This window comes from Triturus cristatus, chromosome 12 (genome assembly GCF_964204655.1).
Source record: "Triturus cristatus chromosome 12, aTriCri1.1, whole genome shotgun sequence".
NCBI lineage: Eukaryota > Metazoa > Chordata > Amphibia > Caudata > Salamandridae > Triturus > Triturus cristatus.
Window position 1 is genome coordinate 199,865,340 of NC_140595.1, and position 22,747 is coordinate 199,888,086.

A 22,747-nucleotide genomic window follows, 5' to 3' on the forward strand; every position below is an offset into this window, starting at 1 on the left:
TAGAGTACTGGGTCCCTGCTGTCCAGCTTACCAGTACCAGTGTTCTTTCCCTTAAACTGATCCACACTTGCCCCTTCAGGCCCCCTGCAAGTCCCTAGTAAAAGGTGTATGGGTACCTACGGCATTGGGACTGAGGCCATGCAGACTGCCACTGCAGTATGCATGGCCTGGTACAGACAAAACAACAAAGTCGGCAAGGCACACTGCCTGTGTGCCATGACAACTAGCACTGCCTCATATATAGATAAGTCATCCCTCTACCAGGTCTTACCAGCCCTAAGGCAGAGTGCACTACATCACAGTTGTGGGTATATCTGCATGGCCAGATAAGCCCCTACAGTATTAGGGTCTATTCCTTAATATTTTAAGTGCCAGGGAAGCCATAGAGTACATGGGTTGCGAACTTGACAACTTGTGTTCCCAGCACCATGACTGCGTCACTGAAACCAGCAATGTTTGGTACCAAACAACCCCTTGTAATAAATCCACTCTGATGCCAACGTGGGAGGGGGCGGGGGGGTTATATCACAAAGGCGGCAGGCTTCCCGTTTGAGCACTGGCCGGGGGGTTTTCAGGGGTCCCCTCGGAGGTGCCCTCTGAGTACGTTTTGATAAATCTCACATTGGCAAACGGCAGTGAGCCATGCCAACTTTGTCGTTTTTCACTGCCCCAAGGCATGCAAGCTGTAGTAGCCAAGGCATGGCCTTGGTGAGGGGTCCTGCTTCAGTCCCCATGCCATAGGTACCAAGGGTACCATTTACCAGGGACTTATGGGGAGCTGAATGTTGCCAATTGGGGTACAGTTTTAGGAAAGGGGCACTGGCACAGGGGACCTGGTTTGCAGGGGCCCTGTGCACTTCTAGTTGAAACCACATAATTTTCCAGGTCAATAGTGAGGGGCTAACCATGTCAAAAGAGGCACTTTCTTACGTTCCGGCAGCTAGAACTAGGAGTCACAAGGACCTGGGGCTACAGTACATTAAAAACACTTGTATGTTTGCCCCCTTGTTGCTATGGTTATCCATTGGGCCAAGGAATGCACTTTCTTTATCCACCAAGTTACTGACAACTGTTTACATTGTGATTGATGGCAAGACTTACAGTAGTTATCTTATGTCAGGCACTGTTGTATCCGTATTGGCAGAGAGGAATTCTTTACAAACCCCACTAGCGATCTAAAACTGCAAAGAGTTTCATAATGGCTCTGAAATGGTCAGGGGAGAAAACAAAAAGCACTTGGCAAACCCACACTGCTTATGGAGCCCCATCTTTTACACAACATTGGTCACTAGGAATAGGCTATTTGTATAGCCTGCTATTTTATTTTATTTTTAAACAAATACCCGTAGGTGTCTCGGCACTATGTGCTGAAAAGGTTAAGGCGTAAAGCTGGAAAAGGTCTATTACTTGAAAAGCCAAGTTTTTATTTGTTTCCTGAATGATAGCAGTGTCTCCCAGACGTGAGTCCCTTGCTCACTTTGCCATTGCATTCAAACTAGCCTGACTGATGACGGCTGATTAGCTAGAAACCGGTCCCATGATGCTTGTTTCTGGTCCAGGGAAGACATAGCTTGGTAGTTCGGGCTGGACTGTTCCCATGAGGCACAGGGTCAGACTGATTTGCATATGGCCATGTCTGAACTGGGGTGGTGGAGTGAGCTAAAGAATGATGATGAATTAAACCCAGATCAGTTGACTGGGGGCGAGTGCTTGCATTGTTCAACAGTCCATCCATCATCCCCTTTGGTTTTGCAGAGTGGGACTAGCCTTGATCTGCGAGGGAAGAGAATTCCACAGTTTAGCTGTGGCAACTATGAAACTTCTGTCGCCCCTGTTGGTTCTCTTAGTTCTAGGGATGACAGTAAGATTGGCACCTGCTGAGCGAAGAGATCTGATGGGCGTGTATGCCAGAGAGGATTTCTTCAAGAATTTCGGTCCTGTATTGTGAATGGCCTAGTAGGCGATACAGAGAGCTTTACATTTTGTTCTGCTTCTTATGGGCAGCCAGTGGAACTGTCGAACCACATTAGAGATGGACTTGAACTTGGGAGTATCGGACAGTATCCTAGCGACTGCGATCTGCACCAACTGCAGCTTACTAAGGACCATTTCCTGTGCATTAATTAAAAGGCTATTGCAGTAGTCAACTTTAGACATGACCAGAGAGGAAATTAACTTTTTCCTGGTACCAGTCGGGATAAAAGGCAACAATTTCTTTATCATTCTTAAGACATAAAAGGATGAGGAGACCACTGCGTTAGCATGATGTTTAAAAGATAATTTATTGTCAAAAATGACACCCAAGTTCCTGACTTTCTTGACCGGGATAGGGGGTGATTCCAATTTATCTGGCCACCAGCCCGAAGCCCACCCTGGGGATAAATTTCCAAAGATTGACCGGGATAGGGGGTGATCCCAATTTATCTGGCCACCAGCCCGAAGACCACCCTGGGGATAAATTTCCAAAGATCATTACTTCTGTTCTTGACAGAGTTTAATTTAAGGCAGTGACTTGACATCCAGGTACTGATGGCCAACATGCCATCATGAAAGCTAGCAGAAACTGCGTCCCAGTTTTTATGCACGGCAAGCACCAATTGTGTCTCATCTGCATATGACGCGAGACCCAGCCCAAATGATTTGATTACTCGTGCTAAATCGGTGACGTAAATGTTAAACAAAGTCAGTCTTAGCGAGGATCCTTGCAGAACTCCACATGGGAGGGGAAAAATTGGGAAATCAAAATCACCCAGGCTAACTGGGTGCGATTAGATAGAAATGAGGAAAGAAGGGCTTTGGCCTTGTGCCCAATGCCTAGGCCAGAGACACGATTGATCAGCGTAGCACGATCAACCGTGTCAAATGCTGCCGATCGATCCATTAGCACCAGTACTGCTGCACCTCCTTTGTCTAATACAAACCTAATTTCGTCAGACGCTTTAATGAGTGCGGTTTCTGTGCTATGGCCTTTCCTAAAGCCAAACTGTGTATCGTCCAACAGCTTATTCTCCTCAATAAATTGAGCCAGCTGAGTGGTCATAATTTTTTTAATGAGTTTAGCTGGCAAAGGGAGACGCGCAATTGGTCGATAATTATTGGTCTACACTGGATCCAAATTAGTTTTTTTTTTTTTAACAATGGAAGAATAGAGGCATTTTTCCAATGGGAAGGATCAGTACCTGAGCAGAATATAGAGTTGCAAATGTTGGCCAGGTTTGTACCTATCAGGTCTGGGATCAATTTCAGAACTGGAGGTAGGAGGGGGGACAAGGGTAAAATGGTGAACCGGATTGGACCGTGTTAACCAGATCAGTTATCTGTCCCACTGAGACTGGCCTCAATTCCATGAAGCCAGAGCTGTCCCGTCCCTTGCTATTTAAATCCAGCAAATTCCTGCCTACAGCGGAGGCATTAAAGTGCGAATAAATTTGCCCCACCTTATCCTGAAAGCTGCGGGCCAACGAATCGCAAAGTGCTTGGGATGCTATCTTAGCAGAGCTGTCTGCTAGCCCTGCCAATTTAGAAACCACCTGAGCAGCTGTTTGGAGGAGTCTAGTGTGGTTTCTATTTTCCTAGTGTAGTAACTTTTTTCTGTTAGTATAAGAGGTTTAGAGTTTGCCAGTGCCAACTTGGAGAGAGATTTCTCCTGGTTGTCATAATCTAGGCACCAGCGCCTCTCGTTTCCTACATCATTATTTCTTCAACCTCAGTGCCTTAAAGAACCATGGCAAACACAAGGAGATGATGGACGGAGTGCTGAAACTTTTCAAACACTCACCCCCAGTCACAGATCTGAGTTGAATCCATCATCATTCTTTAGCTCACTTTGCCACCCCAGTTCAGACACAGCTAGAACCAAGGGGCAGAAGGAGCCTTCCTGTTTTTGGAAACTGTTTTATACGGTACTAGTTTAGCAAAAGCATTTGAGTCTGTCCTTATAAGTTTGTAGTGGCCAGTCATGGGTATGGAACATCATCTGGCTGTGAAACAATTAGATGCTGTTTGAGAAGAACCTGGTCTATACCACTCCAAGCCTTAAACTGTTTGGGTGGGATTGAGGTGGAGTATAAGGAAGTAGGGTGCAGAATACTAACATTGAATAGTACTGCATGGTGATCAGACCACGTCAGAGGGAGGATCTTATTTACCGAGATCTGCTCATTGTTCGTAAAAAGACCATCCAGTGTGTGCCCAGCGAATGAGTAGGGCCACTGACTCAGTTTTCTAGATCAGTTTTCTAATAACAGTAATAACTGTACTGCCACTTGTCCGTATGACGCCTCAAACCAGACTGCATTTTATCTGGGTCTGTACATTTTATGAACTGTACACCAAAAGATTATTAATCCTGCTTTTAAAACAGAAATTTGAGAAGCTGTATTTTAGCATTATATTTTCTACTGTTACAGAATGATGAAGAATGCTCTGCGGTAAGGTGTTTTTTTTTTTAAATGTATCGTCGTGCCTCTATTCAATTTCTTTTTTACTTCATTCTCTATGAATCCATCAACTCCATTTAAATAGTGCTGACACTATTTGTACACAAAAAAAGACATTAGACAATCTGACAATTTGTAAAATATGGCGCAGATACAATAGATCAAGCCACTACAAAACAACACATCTTCAGGTAGACAGTTTCTTGTATCTTACCAGTGGGCAAACAAACCTATGCCTAGCAGGCCTTTATCAGGGGTAAAGCTACTACAGAGGCTCTTTTGAGAAGTGCAACTTTATCACAAATGTGTGAGGCTGCCACTGGGAGGTATGTCAATTCATGTACCAGACATTATCATCTTGATTTCAACTCCAGGGCTGAGGTTCAGTTAGGACAGGCTTTCTTAAAGAATGTTTATGGTAATGACAACATGCTTTTTTGTTAATTCCTCTGTCTTGTTTAAGAGGGATGGGCACGATATGCTATTCAGTGCTAATGGCCATTGAGGAGGATCCCCTGGAAGAGAAGGCAAAGCTACTTACCTGTATCAGTTGCAGTTTTTAGGAGAAATGGTTTCAGAAAAAAGGTTTAGAACACATTGGCAGGAGTCTGCTAAGATTTAAGAATTTGCTAATCCGAGCTCTAAAACTTTAAGACAATTATGGAATCCTGAAAGTTTTCCAGGTATTCAGTGGTAAAATATCTCCTTTTAACTTATACTGGTGGCTTGAGGACATTCCTGGCAGTACCAACGATAAGAACAGCATTTGTTTCTGACCTATCCAAGTGTGCACAGGCCAGTTTTTAAGGCAGTCTGATCGTTCAACAACAGTAGGAAGGGATGTGCAATCTGGCCCTCTTTGTGAGCCAGGAGGCACGCAACCAGAGGATACTTCATGAAGTTGCAGTCTGGGAGTGAATTCTGTTCTGAGAACCAACAATGGACTTCACCAAGAGGAGGCTACGAAGATAACCTCTAAGCTGCTGAAATTCTTCTATAGCTCTGCGTAAAATTGGAGGGCAGAAAGACATACATTAATTGCATTCGACCAGCATAGATACAGTCTCCATAGAGAAAATGTTCTGCTCCCAGACAGTTGATTGTAGACATTGGTGACTGATCTGTGTTACGACAGGAACTACCCACTTGTTGACGTTGGGCGTAAGGACAAAGTCATTGGTAAGGAGCACCAGGATATTTGCTTTTCCTTCAATATAAAAAGGCCACAGAGGAGATGTTTAAATAATTAATTCCACAGATTAACAGCTCAGACACAGAGAATGGGACCAGGTCCCTCACTCTATTTAAATAAACACTGCACTGTTTTTTCTAATTCTGATAAAAAAACAAAGAAAATTACATGTCGAGAAGAAAAAAGGCAAACTGGATAATTAGATCACTAAAAAGGTGAGAGCAAAATGTTTGGCGAAGACCTCTAAAACGTTGAAGATGCTGGAACTACTTGCCACAGATTTGTTTTTAAAATGACAGCACCAGTCTTTACGGTCCCAACTGGGAAGACGGGAGACTATCACAGTCACTTAGACCCATTATCTTCGCCTGAAGCAGAGTTATTTACAGCTATATTAACATGAATAGGTTAAGTGCTATCACCAGTGGCCTGAGGGAATGCCACCTATGAACTCACCACACAGATGTTTCCAAACTTGTCTGCACCAGCCACAGTCTCGTAGTCCAGGAGGCAGGCTGTGGTGACCCAGCGAGGGTGAGTATCATCAGCGAAGATGATGAGCTGGTTCTCATTCCTCTTGTAGCGAACCCATATGAAGCTCTCTTGAATGTCTGATACAATTACCCGGTGACCGATGGTCTGGATGCCAGAGATGAAGTTTGCCAGATGCTGTAAAATAAAGGAAAGCTTTCCATTTTGGGATTCCTCTTAATCTATCCGGAAATTCTGCTGAGAAGTGTTGTCATTTTTTATGTGCGTTTTGGGACCGGACAACACAGGCCAGGAGATGCAAGCAGGTGTGACAGATCACAAGCTGTATAAAGGTTATTAGCATGCATAATAAGACAATGCACTTGTTTAAGACCATACATGTTACCAAAGATTGTCAATTGTCTAGGTGTTAAGAAAAGGGGTCAGTGTTAAATAATTTATCCAACAAATGTTGAATCAACACCACTAAGATTAACAGTTATCTGTAGGAATGTGCCCCTTTTTGAATAAAAAACTGTATAATTGTATCCCAGTTGGAAATACCATTAGCACCCTCTGTAATTAGTTAGCAAATGGTACCCCTGGTAGCTAGGGCCTGAGGTACTGAAGAGGGTCCCTAAGGGCTTGCAGCACATATTGTGCCACCCTAAAGGACCCCTCATCTAAGTCATGCAGGCTGCCGTTGCAGGCTGAGTGTCTTAGCGCGGACAAAAGTGGATTCACTTGCTACACATCATGTGTCCAGAATTCTTTTTTAGTCCTTTGACTATCGCTTTTTGGTTGCGTTAGTTGACCATTTAGTGCCATGTCCCTCCTTGTGCGACATCAGTCATATCCCCCGGAAGTCCCTTGTTGTAGACAACACCTTCAACCGTGTACGACAGTAAGAAGCTGGCTCTGTATATGGTATACCACTAAGTGGTTAAATCGTGCACAAACTCCAGAGATTACCCCAGAAATGTACCAGGTTTGATGTACACCCAAAGTGATCTATTTGTGGTAGTGTGGGCAAGCAGCCTTAGGCCTAACACAGAGGTGTAAGACATTTGTTATGCACACCGCGATTAATAAATGACATGACTTAAGCACTACTAGCGGCTCAGGGGTGGCAGGGTGCAGAGGTCAGATTCGGGGCCAGTGTCCAATGTTAACCAATGGAGACGGGGGGTTCTCGAAGATGCACTGTTCACGGGTGAGTAAAGCGGTGTCGGAGGTCGAGAAGGGTGAGAAAATGGCTCTGTATATACTGTTCCCAAATAGGTACAGCGTGTACAGAGTCCCCAGTCCCCAGAGGTTTGGCAGAGGCTAAAGTTAGATTGCATATGGTACTTACCAGTATGCATCTGTTCTTGGCATGTAGGGCTGCTGACATTCATATCTGTGCATAGATCGCCGCCTAGTGTTGGGTCCGGATGTTTGCACGTTGTTGTCCTGGAAGAGTCTTCGAAGTATCCTTGGATAGGTGACTCCTCCCCTGGACTACAGTGCGCATGGGCATCCTCTCCATCCTCAGATTGTTTTTCGCCATTGTGGCAGTGATGGAGTAGATACAGAAAGTGATGACCATGCTTACAGTAATTCTGAGAGCTGCTACAGGCGCCGGGGAGGAGGGAGGGCGATATGAATGTCAGCAGCCCTACATGCCAAGAACAGATGCATACTGGTAAGTAGCATATTCAGTTCGAGGCATGTGGGCTGCTGAATTCATATCTGTGCATAGAATATACAGCAGTGCCCTCTTATTAGCGGCGGCTACCAGTGCCAGCTGCAGCGGTCTGAAAAAGAGTTTTGAGAACAGCCTGTCCTACAGCTGCCTGCTGTTTTGATTGCACATCTACACAATAGTGTTTGGTAAATGTATGTGTAGTGGACCAGGTGGCTGCTCTACATATGTCATGCAAAGGAATGTTTCCTAGGAAAGCCATGGAGGCCCCTAACTTACGTGTTGAGTGGGCTCGTGGGGGAATCGTTAATGTGCGTTTAGCCTTTTGATAGCAAATTTGAATACATTTAACGATTTATCTGGCTATACCTGCTTTGGAGATAGCGTTACCGTTGTGGTGTGGGGCAAAGGCAACGAAAAGTTGATTTGTTTTCCTAAAGGGTTTGGTCCTGTCGATATAATACATGAGGGCCCTTTTTACATCTAGTGTATGGAGTGCCCTTTCTGCGACAGTTTGTGGGTTTTGAAAGAAAACAGGCAGTTCAATAGTTTGATTCATGTGGAACTGCGATACCACCTTGGGCATGAATTTGGGGTTGGTACGTAGTACAACCCTGTTGGCGTGAACCTGTATGAATGGCTCTTGGACGGTTAGTGCCTGGAATTCACTAACTCTTCGTAAAGAAGTTATCGCTACTAGGAAAGCTACTTTCCAGGTAAGGAATTGAATCTCACATGAGTGTAGAGGTTCAAAGGGTGGACCCATCAGGCGTGTGAGGACCAAGTTGAGGTTCCACATTGGGGCTGGTGGGTGGCTAGGTGGAATGACTCGTTTGAGTCCTTCCAAGAATGCTTTGATGGCAGGCACTCTGAATAGAGAGAGGTGCTGCCTGGTTTGTAGATAGGCTGATATTGCGGTCAAATGGACACTTATAGAGGTGTACGCCAGATTGCATCGGTATAGGCGTAATAGGTAACAAATAATGTTTTGGATGGATGCATCTAGCGGGTTAATGTCATTATTATTGCAATAAATGACGAACCTCTTCCATTTGGCTGCATAGCAAGCTCTGGTAGTGGGTCTCCTGGCCTCCTTAATGATGTCCATACAGTCAGGTGGCAGGTTTAGGTAGCCAAACTCTAGGACTTCAGGAGCCAGATTGCCAGGTTCAGCTGTTGCGGATCTGGGTGCTGAATCTCTCCATGGTTCTGCGTCAAATGCTCGGGTTTGACCCGCAGCCTTTGATGCGGCACCACGGAAAGTTCGAGAAAGGTGGTGTACCACGGCTGGCGTGCCCACGTTGGAGCAACCAGGACGAGTGTCAGTGAGTGTTGTCTGAGTTTGCGTGCCACCAGCGGTATCAGTGGCGCTGGGGGAAAAGCGTACGCAAATCTGCCGGACCAGTTCATCCATATCCCATTGCCCTGCGACTGCGGATGTGGGAACCTGGCGGCAAAGCTTTGGCATTTTGCGTTTTCGCTTGTCGCGAATAGGTCTATCTCTGGATGACCCCACTGCTGGAAGTACGGTTGGAGTACTGATGGGTGTAACTCCCACTCGTGCATCTGGTGGCTGTGTCTGCTGAGCAGATCAGCCATCTGGTTGTCCTTGCCGGGGAGGTGTTCTGCCATGAGGAACATGTTCCTCTGAATGGCCCACTTCCACATGCTCTGAGCCAGATGAGACAACTGTGGAGAGTGTGTTCCTCCCTGCTTCTGTATGTAGTACATGGCAGTCATGTTGTCCGTCCGGATCAACACGACTTTGTTGCACAAGTGTACTTTGAATGCTTTCATAGCGAGGAAGATTGCCATCAGCTCTAGAAGGTTGATGTGCATCTTCTTTTGTTGTTGTGTCCATAGTCCCTGCACTGTGTAATGGAGTACATGAGCTCCCCATCCCTGGAGAGACGCGTCCGCCGTCAGTATTATCTGTGGGACAGGCTCTTGGAACGGTCGGCCCTTGCAAAGGTTTTGTGGATTCCACCAATGCAGAGAGTTGTATGCCCGACCGCTCACCAACACTAGGTCTTTCAACTGTCCTTGAGCCTGATTCCACTGACGTGCTAAGCACTCCTGAAGCGGGCGCATATGTAGTCTCGCGTGTGGGACTATGAAGATGCAGGAGGCCATCATGCCTATCAACTGCATGAACACTCGCGCGGGCAGGGGGTGTTGTGGTTTGAACTTGGAAATCAGCATTTGCATGCTGTTGATTCTCACTAAATTTGGCTGAGCTGTGGCCGCCAGAGTGTCTATAGTCGCACCTAGGTACTGTTGTACGTGTGCGGGCTGGAGATGGGATTTTGGGTAATTTAGTGAGAACCCCAGACTGTGAAGGAGGTGAATGGTGCGGGACATGTGGCTGGCACATTGCTGGGCTGACTTCGCTTGAACGAGCCAGTCGTCCAGGTAAGGGTAGACGTGTATGTGCTGCCTCCGTAGATGTGCCGCCACAGTAGCTAGGCACTTTGTAAACACCCTGGGTGCTCTTGTCACGCCGAAGGGAAGGACTTTGAATTGGTAGTGCTGCCCTTGAACAGTGAACCTGAGGTATTTTTTGTGTGAGGGGTGAATGGGTATGTGGAAATACGCATCCTTGAGGTCCAGTGTGGCCAGAAAGTCTCCCTGCTTGAGCAGCGGGAGGACTTGCTGTAGAGTGAGCATGTGAAAATGCTCGGAAAGAATGTATCGGTTTAGGGGTCTCAGGTCTAATATAGGTCTGAGTGACCCGTCCTTTTTCGGTATTAAAAAGTACAGGGAGTACACCCCCGTACCCTGCTCGTGGACGGGTACGACCTCTATTGCTCCTTTTAGAAGCATACTTTGCACCTCCTGCTGTAAGAGCGTTAAGTGCTCTGAGGACATAGGACGGTTTTTTGGAGGTATTGTGGGTGGAGTGGAGGTTAGTTCTAGACAGTAACCGTATTTGACAATATCTTTGACCCACCTGTCTGTGGTGATGGAGTTCCACGTGGACAGGAACCTTTGTAGCCTTCCCCCGACAGGTGTTATGTGGTCGGGAGGAAGGGAGAGGGCGTCACTGCTTGTTCTTGGGGGAGGACCTGGTGTTGCCGTAGCCGCGTCCTCTGCCCTTTGTACTGGAGCCACGATATCCACCCCGGGTGTTTTTATCGTAGGTGGTTTGTGTATTGCCCTTGTTGTATGTTTGCTGTGACCCCTGTCCTCTACCTGCTCCTCTATTTCCGGGGCGACGAAAGGAGCCGCTCCGAAAGGACTGAGTCTGGAGAGCCCCCATGGACTTTGCAGTGTCCGTGTCCTTTTTTATTTTCTCTAGGGTGGCGTCAACCTCCGGCCCGAATAGATAGTCTGGGTTGACAGGCTGGTTGAGAATGTTATTTTGCACCTCAGGTTTGAATCCGGAGATTCGCAACCAGGCATGTCGTCGCAACATGACGCTAGTGTTTATGGCCCTGGCAGCTGTGTCTGCGACATCCAGCGCACACTTGATGGATGCGTTTGTGAGGAGCTGTCCCTCCCTGATGAGGATCTCTGCACCTTCTTTTTGTATTGGTCAGGGAGATGTTGGAGTAGTTGCTCCAATGTGTCATAGTGCGCTCTATCGTAGCGAGCGAGGAGCGCTTGAGTGTTGGCTATGCGCCATATGTTGGCAGCCTGTGCGGCAACTCGCTTGCCAGAGGTCTCCAACACCTTGGACTCTTTGTCCGGGGGAGGAGCGTCACCTGTTTGCGAGTGTGCCCTCTTGCGAGCATTCGCAACGACAATGGAATCCAGAGGTAATTGGCCTCTAATGTAAGTAGGGTCCCCAGGCGCTGATCTGTATTTTTTGTCGATCCTGGGGTTTATCACTCTTGCCCTGGTGGGTTCCTTGAAGATGTCCTTCGCTGGTTTGAGGACCCCCTTTAACATGGGCAGAGTCTTTATATTTCTTTCTGAGGTTGCGAAAGTGTCCATAAGAAAGTCGTCCTCGACGGTGTCAGAGTGAAGTTGCACTCCATGATTGGCCGCAGCACGTTCAATGAGAGCGTTGAACGCTGCAGTGTCCTCTGTGGGAGATGTTTTTGCTCCATAGTTGCGGGTCCTGTGCATCCATAGGTGCACTTGGGTCCACAGGGTCATCCCAAGCTTGATCCGGGTCCTGTTGGCCGTCAGGGTCCATGTCTCCGGGGTAGGGGACTTGGTCACCCATGTAGTCCTCTAACGCATCCGTGTCGGAGTGTGCGGGAGAGAAGGATTGTGGATCCTGGTAGGGTGAGTGGAAAGGTTCGTAAAGAACTGGTTCCGAAGCCACAGGCAGCTTTCTTTTTAGTGGGATCCGGAAGGATTCTAAAGCTGGCTCAGAAGTTATTTTCCTTTTGTGGATAATCATCCTGCCGGTGTCAGCGTCGATGAGATGGGATGGAGACGTCTCCGCAGAGCGTTCGGCTGGCGTGATCGTGGTATGGGTGACCCGTGTCCTGATTTGGAACAGTTTTGGGGCAGTGGATGGTGGCAGGCCAAAGGTAATGTTGGCTGGTGCCGAAGAGGCTGCTGGAGCTTTTATTGGCTCGGAGCCCGACATGTCCAGGAGGACCGTCTTCTTTTTGGTGCTTTGCTCAGCAACGGGTCGCATCTGGGGCGCCCTCGATTCTTTTGCGCCGACCGGTTCTGTAGAGGCGGCCGTGGACTTTTTCGGCGCCGGTGGGTCATTGAGTCGAGGGGTGGGAATGGCCGTCGACTTCTTCGATGAGTGTGGCTTTGGTGTTGCCGTCGAAGCGGTGCGAGGCGCAGCAGGCAGTTTGACCTTTGGGGTCGGAGTCGATTGCGTCGGTGCCGGGAGCTGAGCAGGTTTGGTGGCACCGAAGGACTTTTTCTGTACGCCGACTCCGACGTCGGCCGCTTCAAGTGCGGCACCGAAGTCTTGTTTGGTGCGCTCGGTGCCGACGTGTTTTGCTGGCGTCGAAGGTGTGGAGGGCCTCGATCCGACCAGCGCCACTTTCGGTTTCGGTTTCAATTGAATCAATACAGCTTTTGGTTTCGAAGAAGGGAAACCAGCCGTTTTGGGCGGTATTGGCTGCCGCTGAATGTCCGAGGCCGGGCCCGAGGGCGGGGCCGAAGAACTGCGGGATAGGTTTTGGGTAAGGCCCGAAGGCGATCCCTCGACCGGAGCCATAGACTGTTGCACTGGGCTTTCCTCAGTCTGAACGGGTAGGCCTTGCTCGTCACCGGAGCTACTCTCTTCGGCCCCTAAGGCCTCATTGTAGTCTCCTACCTCGGTGTCGTCTTCATCTCTACGAAAGAGTGTTTCGTCGACGTCTTCCGATCCGGAGTTATGTTCGGAAGCGGGACTGGAGGGTAGGTTCTCCACTTCTTCGATATCTTCGGTCTCGGCGTTGAAGATGTCGGCTGGGGCCGGTGCCGCTTGCTGCGCCTCGAGTCTCGCCGCTCGTCGATTCCGTAGAGTCTTCTTGGATCGAAATCGGGCACAGGCCATGCATGTAGATTCGTCGTGATCCGGTGAAAGGCACTTGTTGCACACCGGATGGACGTCGATGTGGGGATATTTCGCATTGCATACCGGACACCGCTTGAATGGTGTCCTCGATTCTATCGTCGATGTCGGGTCGATGGTCGGGTAAGATGCGAACAAGTTGGTTTTGGACGTTAGTAAACTAACAAAGATACTATCGATACCGATCGGGAACAGTACCGACGCGAACTAGAGGCCTTTTGGCCTGAAAAGAGTTTTTCCTAACTTGAGTCAAGATAAGCACATCCGAAACCAATGGCGGAAAAAAACAATCTGAGGATGGAGAGGATGCCCATGCACACTGTAGTCCAGGGGAGGAGTCACCTATCCAAGGATACTTCGAAGACTCATCCAGGACAACAACGTGCAAACATCCGGACCCAACACTAGGCGGCGATCTATGCACAGATATGAATTCAGCAGCCCACATGCCTCGAACTGGCGGCTTGTGACGCAGTGCGCTTCCCTGACGCGTCTAGGAGCTTGGACTCTGTCAGGTGGTGGTGCTTCGCCTAACGCCTGAGAATTTGAGCGCTTCCTAGCTGTAGATACCACTAGGGAATCCAATGGTGCAGGGCCTATAATATATGAAGGTTCTGTGGGGACGGCTTTCTATTTTTTCTCTATACGGGGGTTTAGGGCCCTGACTGGGTCTTTAAAAACCTCAGGTGCATGTTTAATTACTCCCTTTAACATAGGTAGAATGGCAGTAGACCTATGTGCATCGTCGAAGGTGTCTAGGAGAAAATCTTCCTCCACTGGGTCAGTATGTAACTCCACCCCGTGGTAGTGTGCCACCCTTTGTAACAAGTGGTGAAAGCCTAAGGAATCTTCAGGTGGGGATGGCCTAGATGGGTAAAGGTCATCCTGTGGGACATCTGGGATGTCCGGATTATTGTAGTCGTCCCATGGGTCTGGAGATCCAGTAGGGGTGGGGTCTTGTGGCACATCTGCTGGATCATAATAAGGGTCTCCCAAATCGTCTGGGACAGGAGACAAGGTGGGGGAACGATGAGGTGGAGGGGGTGGAGGTGGGGAGGGTGGTGGAGGTGGGGAGGGTGGAGGAGGTGGGGAAGGCACCCTGAAAGGAGAGGCAGCAATGTCTTTCCTCTTTGGAGGTGGAGGTGGAGCTGGTTTGTCCAAGTGTCTCTTTCTTGAAGACAATGTCAAGTGTCCAGTTTTTGGATCCTTGGTGAGTGTCTTTTGCAGAGGATCCGGTGTGAAACGTTCTTGCGACACTGGTTGTTCGGCGAAGTTTTCGGGGCCGACGGCTTTTTAGGCTAGTCTAAGCCGTGCTTCTTTGGGACCTCCGATTTTTTGGTCGGTGCCGAAGAAGGCTTCGGCACGCGAGTGTCGGTGCCGAGTGCCTTGTGATGTTTGGTCGGCGCCGGAAGAGTAGGCTTCGACACCGAAGGCTTTGGTGCCGGGTTCGGTGTGGAGGTGGAGGCAGACTTTTTTCGGTGCCGAAGGGTGTTTTTCGGCACCGGTGGTCGGCTGGCTCGAGCCCGAGCTGCCGGAAGGCTTAATAGGCTTCTTTACCGGGCCCGAAGGTGGGGTGTGAGAAGCAGTGTCCTTGGTCTTGCCTAGGCCCGGAGGCGAAGGTGTGACCGAAGCCTTTTTGGGTATCGGCGTGGGAGGGGGTATTGTACTCGCAACCCGCTGCGCCGGGGTGATGTCCTCCACATCTGAGTCGTCGGCCTCGGAAGAGTTGACGAGGCCGTTGTCCTCCTGTTCGATGTTCTGCTGTCCCGGAGCTTCGACGTCGTCCCCGAAGATGTCGACTGGAGCAGAGGTCGAGGAGTGCGCCATGTTGCGTCTAGCCCGTCTATCTCGAATAGTCTTTTTAGAGCGAAAAGACTTGCAGGCGGGACAGTCTCGGGCCTCGTGTTCTGGGGAGAGGCAGAGGTTGCACACCTCATGAAGATTGGTGTGGGGAAACTTGGACACACATCGAGGGCACTTCTTGAAGGGAGTTCTTTCCATCAGCCAAGACCGGAGCCGGAATAGGCCCGAAGGCCGCCGACGACGACCGGAATCGAAGAAGTGCCGAAGAGACGGTGATTAAGATGATTTATGATCTTGAAGACGCTCGATGAGCGAGGATTTTTGCGTCGATCGTTGAACTGGAAAGTTTGGAACCGGAGCGCGAAGTATTACATCCGAGCCCGATGGCGGAAAAAAACAATCTGAGGATGGAGCCTAAGCCCATGCGCAATACGAACCAAAGGAGGAGTCACCGACCTCGTGACTTCCAAAGACTTTCCAAGAGAAAAAACAAACTGCAAACATCCGGGCCCAACACCAGATGGCGAGCTATGCACAGTGTATAATCTGCAGCTCATATGCCTCGAACACACTTTTCGTAGCATTTGCTCTGGGAAATCTGACAAAAATATTGTATCGATAAGTAACTGTTTGCTTATTATGGGTGGAACTTGGGTGCAAGGGAGACAATGAGTAGAGAAGCATACAAATATATAATTAAAAGAAAATTCAGAGATTAATATTTCATTAACAACCATTGAGATGGCTGCTGCTCACCTTATTTTCACACTTTCTCAGAAGTTTCTTCTTCCCCATGTCGTACACTCGCAGGAGCTTCCCCACTCCGATAAGGACACGGCCCTGGAAAGGAGCAATGGCTGCAGGAACCTCTTCCACAGGAGTCTAGAGGGGGTGACAATGGCATACTTAATTAGAGAAATAAATGGTGCTGGGTAGCCAGTGTTTTAAGCACCCATGTCTCTAAAACCTGAACAGGCCTATTATGCATGAACAGAAAACTCCAGCAGCATTTAGTGAACCACCATGTCGCAGAAGGAGTAGTTTCTTACCTGTAACTCCAGTTCTGTAGTAGAGGTATCTCTGTTATAGTCATAATCTATGAATTATCCCCGCCCATGTGCGGGGACCCCGGAGCAATCAAAAATATCTCTTAAGCTGTCCCGCATTTGCAAACCTGCAAAGACACTTAAGAGACAGACAAAATAATACAGCCTAATCACAACAAGGCTGCACTGGCCAGCACTTCCTCTGAAGTGAACACAACAGCCAAAATAAAGTTGAAATGTCATTTTTATTCACATTTGACATGTTCCTTTATTATCACACACTCCCTTCACCAAAATCCCTTTAAACAATAGAGAGGAAGGGGTGGACAGACAAGCCCTATAGGCTGTCATTATGTGTCTGCTAAAGGGATACCGTGCCTTTAAGAAACTCTCCAGAGACCCCCGGTATCCCAGGATGCACAGCCAACACAAGTTACTTTCAGTTCTTTTTGAAGGTGTATAACAACAGGCCTGATACTGTCAGGTTACTCCACCGGGGAGGAGGGAGGGTCGCTTATGACTATAACAGAGATACCCCTACTACAGAACTGGAGTTACAGGTAAGAAACTACTCCTTCTGTAGTAGGGGATCTCTGTGTATAGTCATAATCTATGAATAGAATGGCAAGCCCATCCCAACCAACAAGAAGCGGTGGAGTAAGTCCAACCACCAACAAATCACTGTGCAAACAAATTCCTCAGCGAAGCCTGTCCAACCTGCGCATCTGCCCTAGCATCAGAATCCAGGCAGTAATGCTTTGTAAACGTATGGACTGACTTCCAGGTGGCAGCCTTACAAATGTCCGCAATGGGAACATTCCTAAGCAAAGCGGTAGTAGCCGCCTTGCCTCTAGTCGAATGTGCCGTAGGCTTACCCCCCAATGTTTTATTAGCTTTTTGGTAAAAAAGCTGGATACAGGAAACAATCCATCTGGAAATGGACTGCTTTGAGGTAGCTAAACCAGTTCTTACCGAACCATAATTAACAAACAGTTGATCCGACCTGCAGATATCTTTTGTCTTATCCAGGTAGAATTTCAACACCCTACGTACATCAAGTGAATGCAGAGACCTCTCCGCCGGAGAGGAAGGATGCTGAAAAAACGTAGGCAAAGTTATCATCTGATTCACATGGAAATCTGAGATTACCTTAGGCAAAAATTTAGGATGGGTACGCATCACTACTTTAGAAGCATGGAAAACAGTATACGGCTCTTGACAACACAGAGCCTGAATCTCACTCACCCTCCTGGCCGATGTAATGGCCACAAGGAAGGCAGCCTTCCAAGACAAATGCTGCAACGAAGCCTTATGGATAGGCTCAAAATGCTCCCTCATCAATCTAGATAACACCACATTCAATTCCCATGGTGGAGAAGGTCTTCTAACAGGGGGAAACACCTTACGCAAACCCTCCAAAAAATCCTTAATCACAGGGATTTTAAAAAATGAGGTTTGAGAAGGGCCCTTCCTATACGCAGTCAGAGCTGCGAGATGAACCTTAATAGACTGAAAATTAAGCCCAGACTGAGCTAACTGCAGCAGATAAGGCAAAATAACATAATCTTTACAGGATGTAGGGTCAAAGTCCTTTGCCTTGCACCATAAGCAGAATCTCTTCCACTTATAGGCGTAGGAAGTCCTCGTAGACGGTCTCTTAGCCTCTTTCAAGATCTCCATACAGTCCTGAGGCAGGTTCAAGTGTCCATACTGCACTAGCTCAGGAGCCATGCTGCCAAACTCAAGGACGAGAGATTGGGGTGAACCATCTGTCCTCCGAACTTCGTGAGAAGGTCCGGCCGACACGGCAGGCGTCGGTGTGGCCGAACAGACCGGTGAAGAAGGTGGGTGAACCACCATTGCCTCGGCCACTCCGGAGCAATCAGGATCATTCTGGCTCTGGATTGCGACAGCTTGATCAGCACCGCCGGGATCAGGGGAATGGGTGGAAAGGCGTAGAGAAAGCTGTTGGACCAGCTGATCCATAGGGCATTCCCCAGCGTCCCTGGTTGGTAGTACCTGGACGCGAAGTCGCGGCATTTGCTGTTTTCTGCCGTAGGGAACAGATCTATATCCGGAGTGCCCCACTCTACGAAGACGTCTCTTAGCACGTCGTCGTTTAGCACCCACTCGTGGTTCTCTTGAACGAGCCTGCTGAGCGCGTCTGCTTGGGCATTCTGCACTCCCGGCAGATGGGTCGCCGTGATCGTCAGGTTCCTGGCCACCAGCCAGTTCCAGATCGCCTGTGCCTCCCGAGACAGGGTGCGTGAACGTGAGCCCCCCTGCTTGTTGAGGTAATACATGGTCGTAGTATTGTCCGTCTGAACCAGCAGGGAGTTCGTCCTGAAGGAGGGATGGAACGCCTTCAAGGCCAAGTGTACCGCTCTGAGTTCCAAAAAGTTGATATGGTAAGTCGTCTCCATCTGCGACCATATCCCCTGAATCTGAAGAGGGCCCGAATGCGCTCCCCAGCCCTGGAGAGACGCATCGGTCACTATGGTCTGGACCGGAATATCCTTGTGAAAAGGAGTCCCCTTGCAGACATTCTCTGGGGCACACCACCATGTCAGAGATTGCCGAGCGTGTTGAGACAGCTGGATCTCGTCCTCCCAACGCCCCCGCCTCTGGTACCATTGATCCTCCAGACATTCCTGTAGGGGCCTCATATGCAGACGTGCATTGGGGGTGAGAAAGATGCAAGAAGCCATCGACCCCAGTAAGGAAGACACCGTCCTCACCGTAGGAGAGCGGGCTGAGATGAGATGCCGCGCCTTCCCACGGATCGATAAGCGTCTCTCCTCCGAAGGACACACGCTTGCGGTCAAGGTATTGACTGAGGCCCCCAAGTACTGGAGACACTGCACAGGGATCGGCACTGACTTCGACATGTTGATGTGCAGGCCCAGGCGATGCAGCAAGGCAGCTGTCCTGTTGAAATGGCACTGGGCTTCCTGGTAAGTGGACGCTTTGATCAACCAATCGTCCAGGTAAGGATACACAAACACCTTGGTCTTCCGCAGGTGTGCCGCGACCACCGCCATGCACTTGGAGAACGTCCGTGGTGCAGACTTCAGGCCAAACGGGAGTACTGAATACTGGTAATGGTTGTTGCCTACCAGAAACCTCAGGAACTTGCGATGCTTTGGTGCGATCGGCACATGAAAGTAAGCGTCCTGCAGATCTATGGCGCACAGCCAGTCTCCTCGATGCAACTGAGGGTAAATCTGATGCAGGGACAACATACGGAACTTTTCTCTGCGGATCCACTTGTTGGCTTGACGCAGATCTAGAATAGGCCTGAACTCGTTCTTGTCCTTTTTTCTTACGAGAAAGAACAGTGAGTAGAGACCTCTTCCTTTTTGCTGCAAAGGAACCGCTTCTATCGCCCTCTTTTTTAACAGAATGTCTGCCTCCCGCTGGAGCTCCCTCACTATGTAGGAGGAGCGCACTGGTGGAATCTGTGGGGGCGGGCTGGTGAAACGAAGACAGTACCCATTGCAAACAATATTCAGCACCCACTTGTCCTGCGTTATTGTTCTCCACTCTGCCAGGTAGTGTTGAATACTTCCCCCCCACCGGAGCGGGTAACGGATGAGGGGGAAGTAACTTTTCAGGGCTTCGACCCGGCCGGGCCTTTGTTCCTCGCCGAGGACTGATGCTGGCCTCTGCCCCTATGGCGCTTCTGAAAGGACTGCCTCGGGTACTGCTGCTGGGGCTGTTGTTGGTGGCCCGACTGACGCCCTTGGCCTCTCTGCTTGGCGTAGCGCCTGCCCGAGGATCGGAAGGACCTCCTCTGCTCCTTGTGCCTCTCCAGCTGCACCGCCTTCAGAGTTTCCGCCTCCGCCTTCATGCGGGCCATCTCGTCATCCGCATGTGACCCGAACAGCGTTGTGCCAGAGAATGGTAAATTGGCGATCTTCTGCTGCGCTTCAGGCTTGAGCGGGGTCAGCCGCAGCCAGGAATGCCTCCTCATGTGTATGCCGTGGCAGTACCCATGGGCCGCCAGCAGCGACACATCCCCCGCCGCACTGATTATCTGATTAGAGACCATCATGCCCTCGTTCAGCACCTCCTGAAAGTCCTCCCTCTTGTCTCTAGGCAGGGAGGCAGCGAACTGTTGCAGGGAGTCCCAAAGAGACCTGTCATAGCGCCCCAACAGAGCGGAGGCGCTAGCGGCCTTCCTCGTAGTGGCCGACGTGGAGCACATCCTCCTCCCCAAGGAGTCCATTTTGCGACTCTCCTTATCCGGAGGAGCCGTGGATGAAGGCGTCGTAGAGTGTTGCTTACGAGCCACCGCCACGATAACAGAATCCGGTGGAGGATCCACTCTGAGGAACGCCTGGTCCGAGTCAGGAGCCCTGTACTTTTTTAGCAGTCTCGAGGGCGCCGGTTTCACCACGGCCGGCGTCAAGAACACCTCCATTGCAGGTTCCTCCAACCCCGGAACCAACGGGAGGAGGGGGCGCGACAGATGAGCCTTATGCAAAGTCTCAAAGATCACAGAAGTAGTGGGAATAGGGGTAGTGACTGATATCCCCAACTTCGCAGCTCCTCTCATCAGCACCTCCTGGAACGTGGCAATGTCATCCACCGGCGAGACGCGGGTAGGAGGCGTCTCCAACAGCGAGGGCGAAAACCGGCCAGCCCTAGAAGAGTACGTGCCCCTCGAGCCTCTGGAACGAGACCGATACCTCTGTCGTCCATGTCCAGAGCGAGTGGACGATCTGCGCCTACTCCGTGATCGCCTGCGAGGGCGAGAGCGAGATCTCTGCCTGTGAGGAACCCTCGGGGGCGGAGGCGGTGGCTGTGGCGGCGATGTAGGCAGCTGAGGCACGGGCAGAGGCAGCGGAGGAGGGAGCGGAGGGAGAGGAGGAGGAGGAGGAGGGGCAGGCACCGGTGGAGGCGCCGGTGGAAGGTCGGGCACAGGAGGCAGAGGCGGCTGCTGGGTACGCAGCGGGGACAGATGTTCCGAAGCCCCATCACTCCTAGCAGGCGAGCCCCCACCAGAACTGTCCGGGCTCGCGGCCACTCTCCTCTTCTTGGCGGGCCTGTCCCGCGTGGAAGCCACCGACGGGGAACGTCCGCGTCTCCCCGATCCCCGACTGGAGATCGTAATCACTGAGGACGTGTTCCCCGATGTCTGTGATGTCGAACTGTACGTCCAACTCGTCCGGCGTCTTAGCCCTCGACGTCGAACCACGCCTCCTCGACGTCGAACCACGCCTCCTCGACGTCGAACCACGCCTCCTCGACGTCGAACCACGCCTCATCGACGTCGAACCACGCCTCCTCGACGTCGAACCACGCCTCCTCGACGTCGAACCACGCCTCCTCGACGTCGAACCACGCCTCGACCTCCGTCGCCATGGTGTCGACTTCTGCCTCGACGTCGACTTCTGATGTTTCGACGTCGACCGCTGGTGTCTCGTCGGCGACCTGTGCCTCGACGGCGACCTGTGCCTCGACGGCGACCTGTGCCTCGACGGCGACCTGTGCCTCGACGGCGACCTGTGCCTCGACGGCGACCTGTGCCTCGACGGCGATAGTCTCCGCCTGGACGGCGGGCGCCGGGATCTCGGCGTCGACTCAGTCAGCGTCGAGCCGTGGGTCGACGGCGAAGGTGGCGAGTTAAGTCCATGGGGCTCGGTACGACGTCGATGTGTTGTTGACGTCGACCGTGACACCTGCGACGGCGACCCGGTCCCGGGTCTCGCCGGCCCCTCCCTCGACGTCGAACGCCAAGGCTGCCGCGACCCAGAGCCCTGGATCGACGGCGAACATACCGGTGCCTTTTCTCTCGCCGTCGACGTCTTCGACGTCGAACGCGACCTACCAGCCGGTAGGTGCCGTTTCTGCTCCCTGCCCGGAGGTCCCTCCAGGGGCTGAAGCATGGGCGGAGGAGGGGGAATGAGACCCTCCATGCCCCGAAGTCACACCGGTCCTCTGCTGCTCCTGTCCCTGAAGGCGAATCTTCTCCCTGTCCCTCAGGGTCCTCTTAGAAAAGGTTTTGCAGATGGCACATGTAGCTGCGACATGTGAGGGCGACAAGCAGAGGATACACACATCATGTGGGTCCGTCTTAGCCTTTTCCCTCCCACACTCAGGGCAGTTGTCGAACAAAGCCATGCTAAGAGTGGGCCAAAACTGCTCCAGATTGCAGGCAGTAGTAGACAAAGGCTCTAGACGTCGAATGAAAACACTATTTATCCAAAAAATCCAATTTTAATCAAGTAAACCACCCAAAAGGGTAGAGCTCAAGCTCCAGGGTCCTGCTAGCAGGAGCCGGAAAAAAGAACTGAAAGTAACTTGTGTTGGCTGTGCATCCTGGGATACCGGGGGTCTCTGGAGAGTTTCTTAAAGGCACGGTATCCCTTTAGCAGACACATAATGACAGCCTATAGGGCTTGTCTGTCCACCCCTTCCTCTCTATTGTTTAAAGGGATTTTGGTGAAGGGAGTGTGTGATAATAAAGGAACATGTCAAATGTGAATAAAAATGACATTTCAACTTTATTTTGGCTTTTGTGTTCACTTCAGAGGAAGTGCTGGCCAGTGCAGCCTTGTTGTGATTAGGCTGTATTATTTTGTCTGTCTCTTAAGTGTCTTTGCAGGTTTGCAAATGCGGGACAGCTTAAGAGAT

General features: G+C 50.3%; 1 protein-coding gene across 2 annotated transcripts in view; it reads right to left on the minus strand.

Annotated features, from left to right (window-relative positions):
- SF3B3 (splicing factor 3b subunit 3) overlaps positions 1–22,747 on the minus strand; it is a 152,371-nt gene that overhangs the window by 33,362 nt on the left and 96,262 nt on the right. For both annotated transcript variants that reach the window (XM_085640008.1, XM_085640009.1), the window contains 2 exons: positions 15,819–15,944; positions 6,088–6,300 (listed from right to left, as the gene is read on the minus strand). In XM_085640008.1, coding sequence (XP_085496134.1) covers positions 6,088–6,300; positions 15,819–15,944 — 339 coding nt within the window. The remainder of the gene's footprint in view (positions 1–6,087; positions 6,301–15,818; positions 15,945–22,747) is intronic.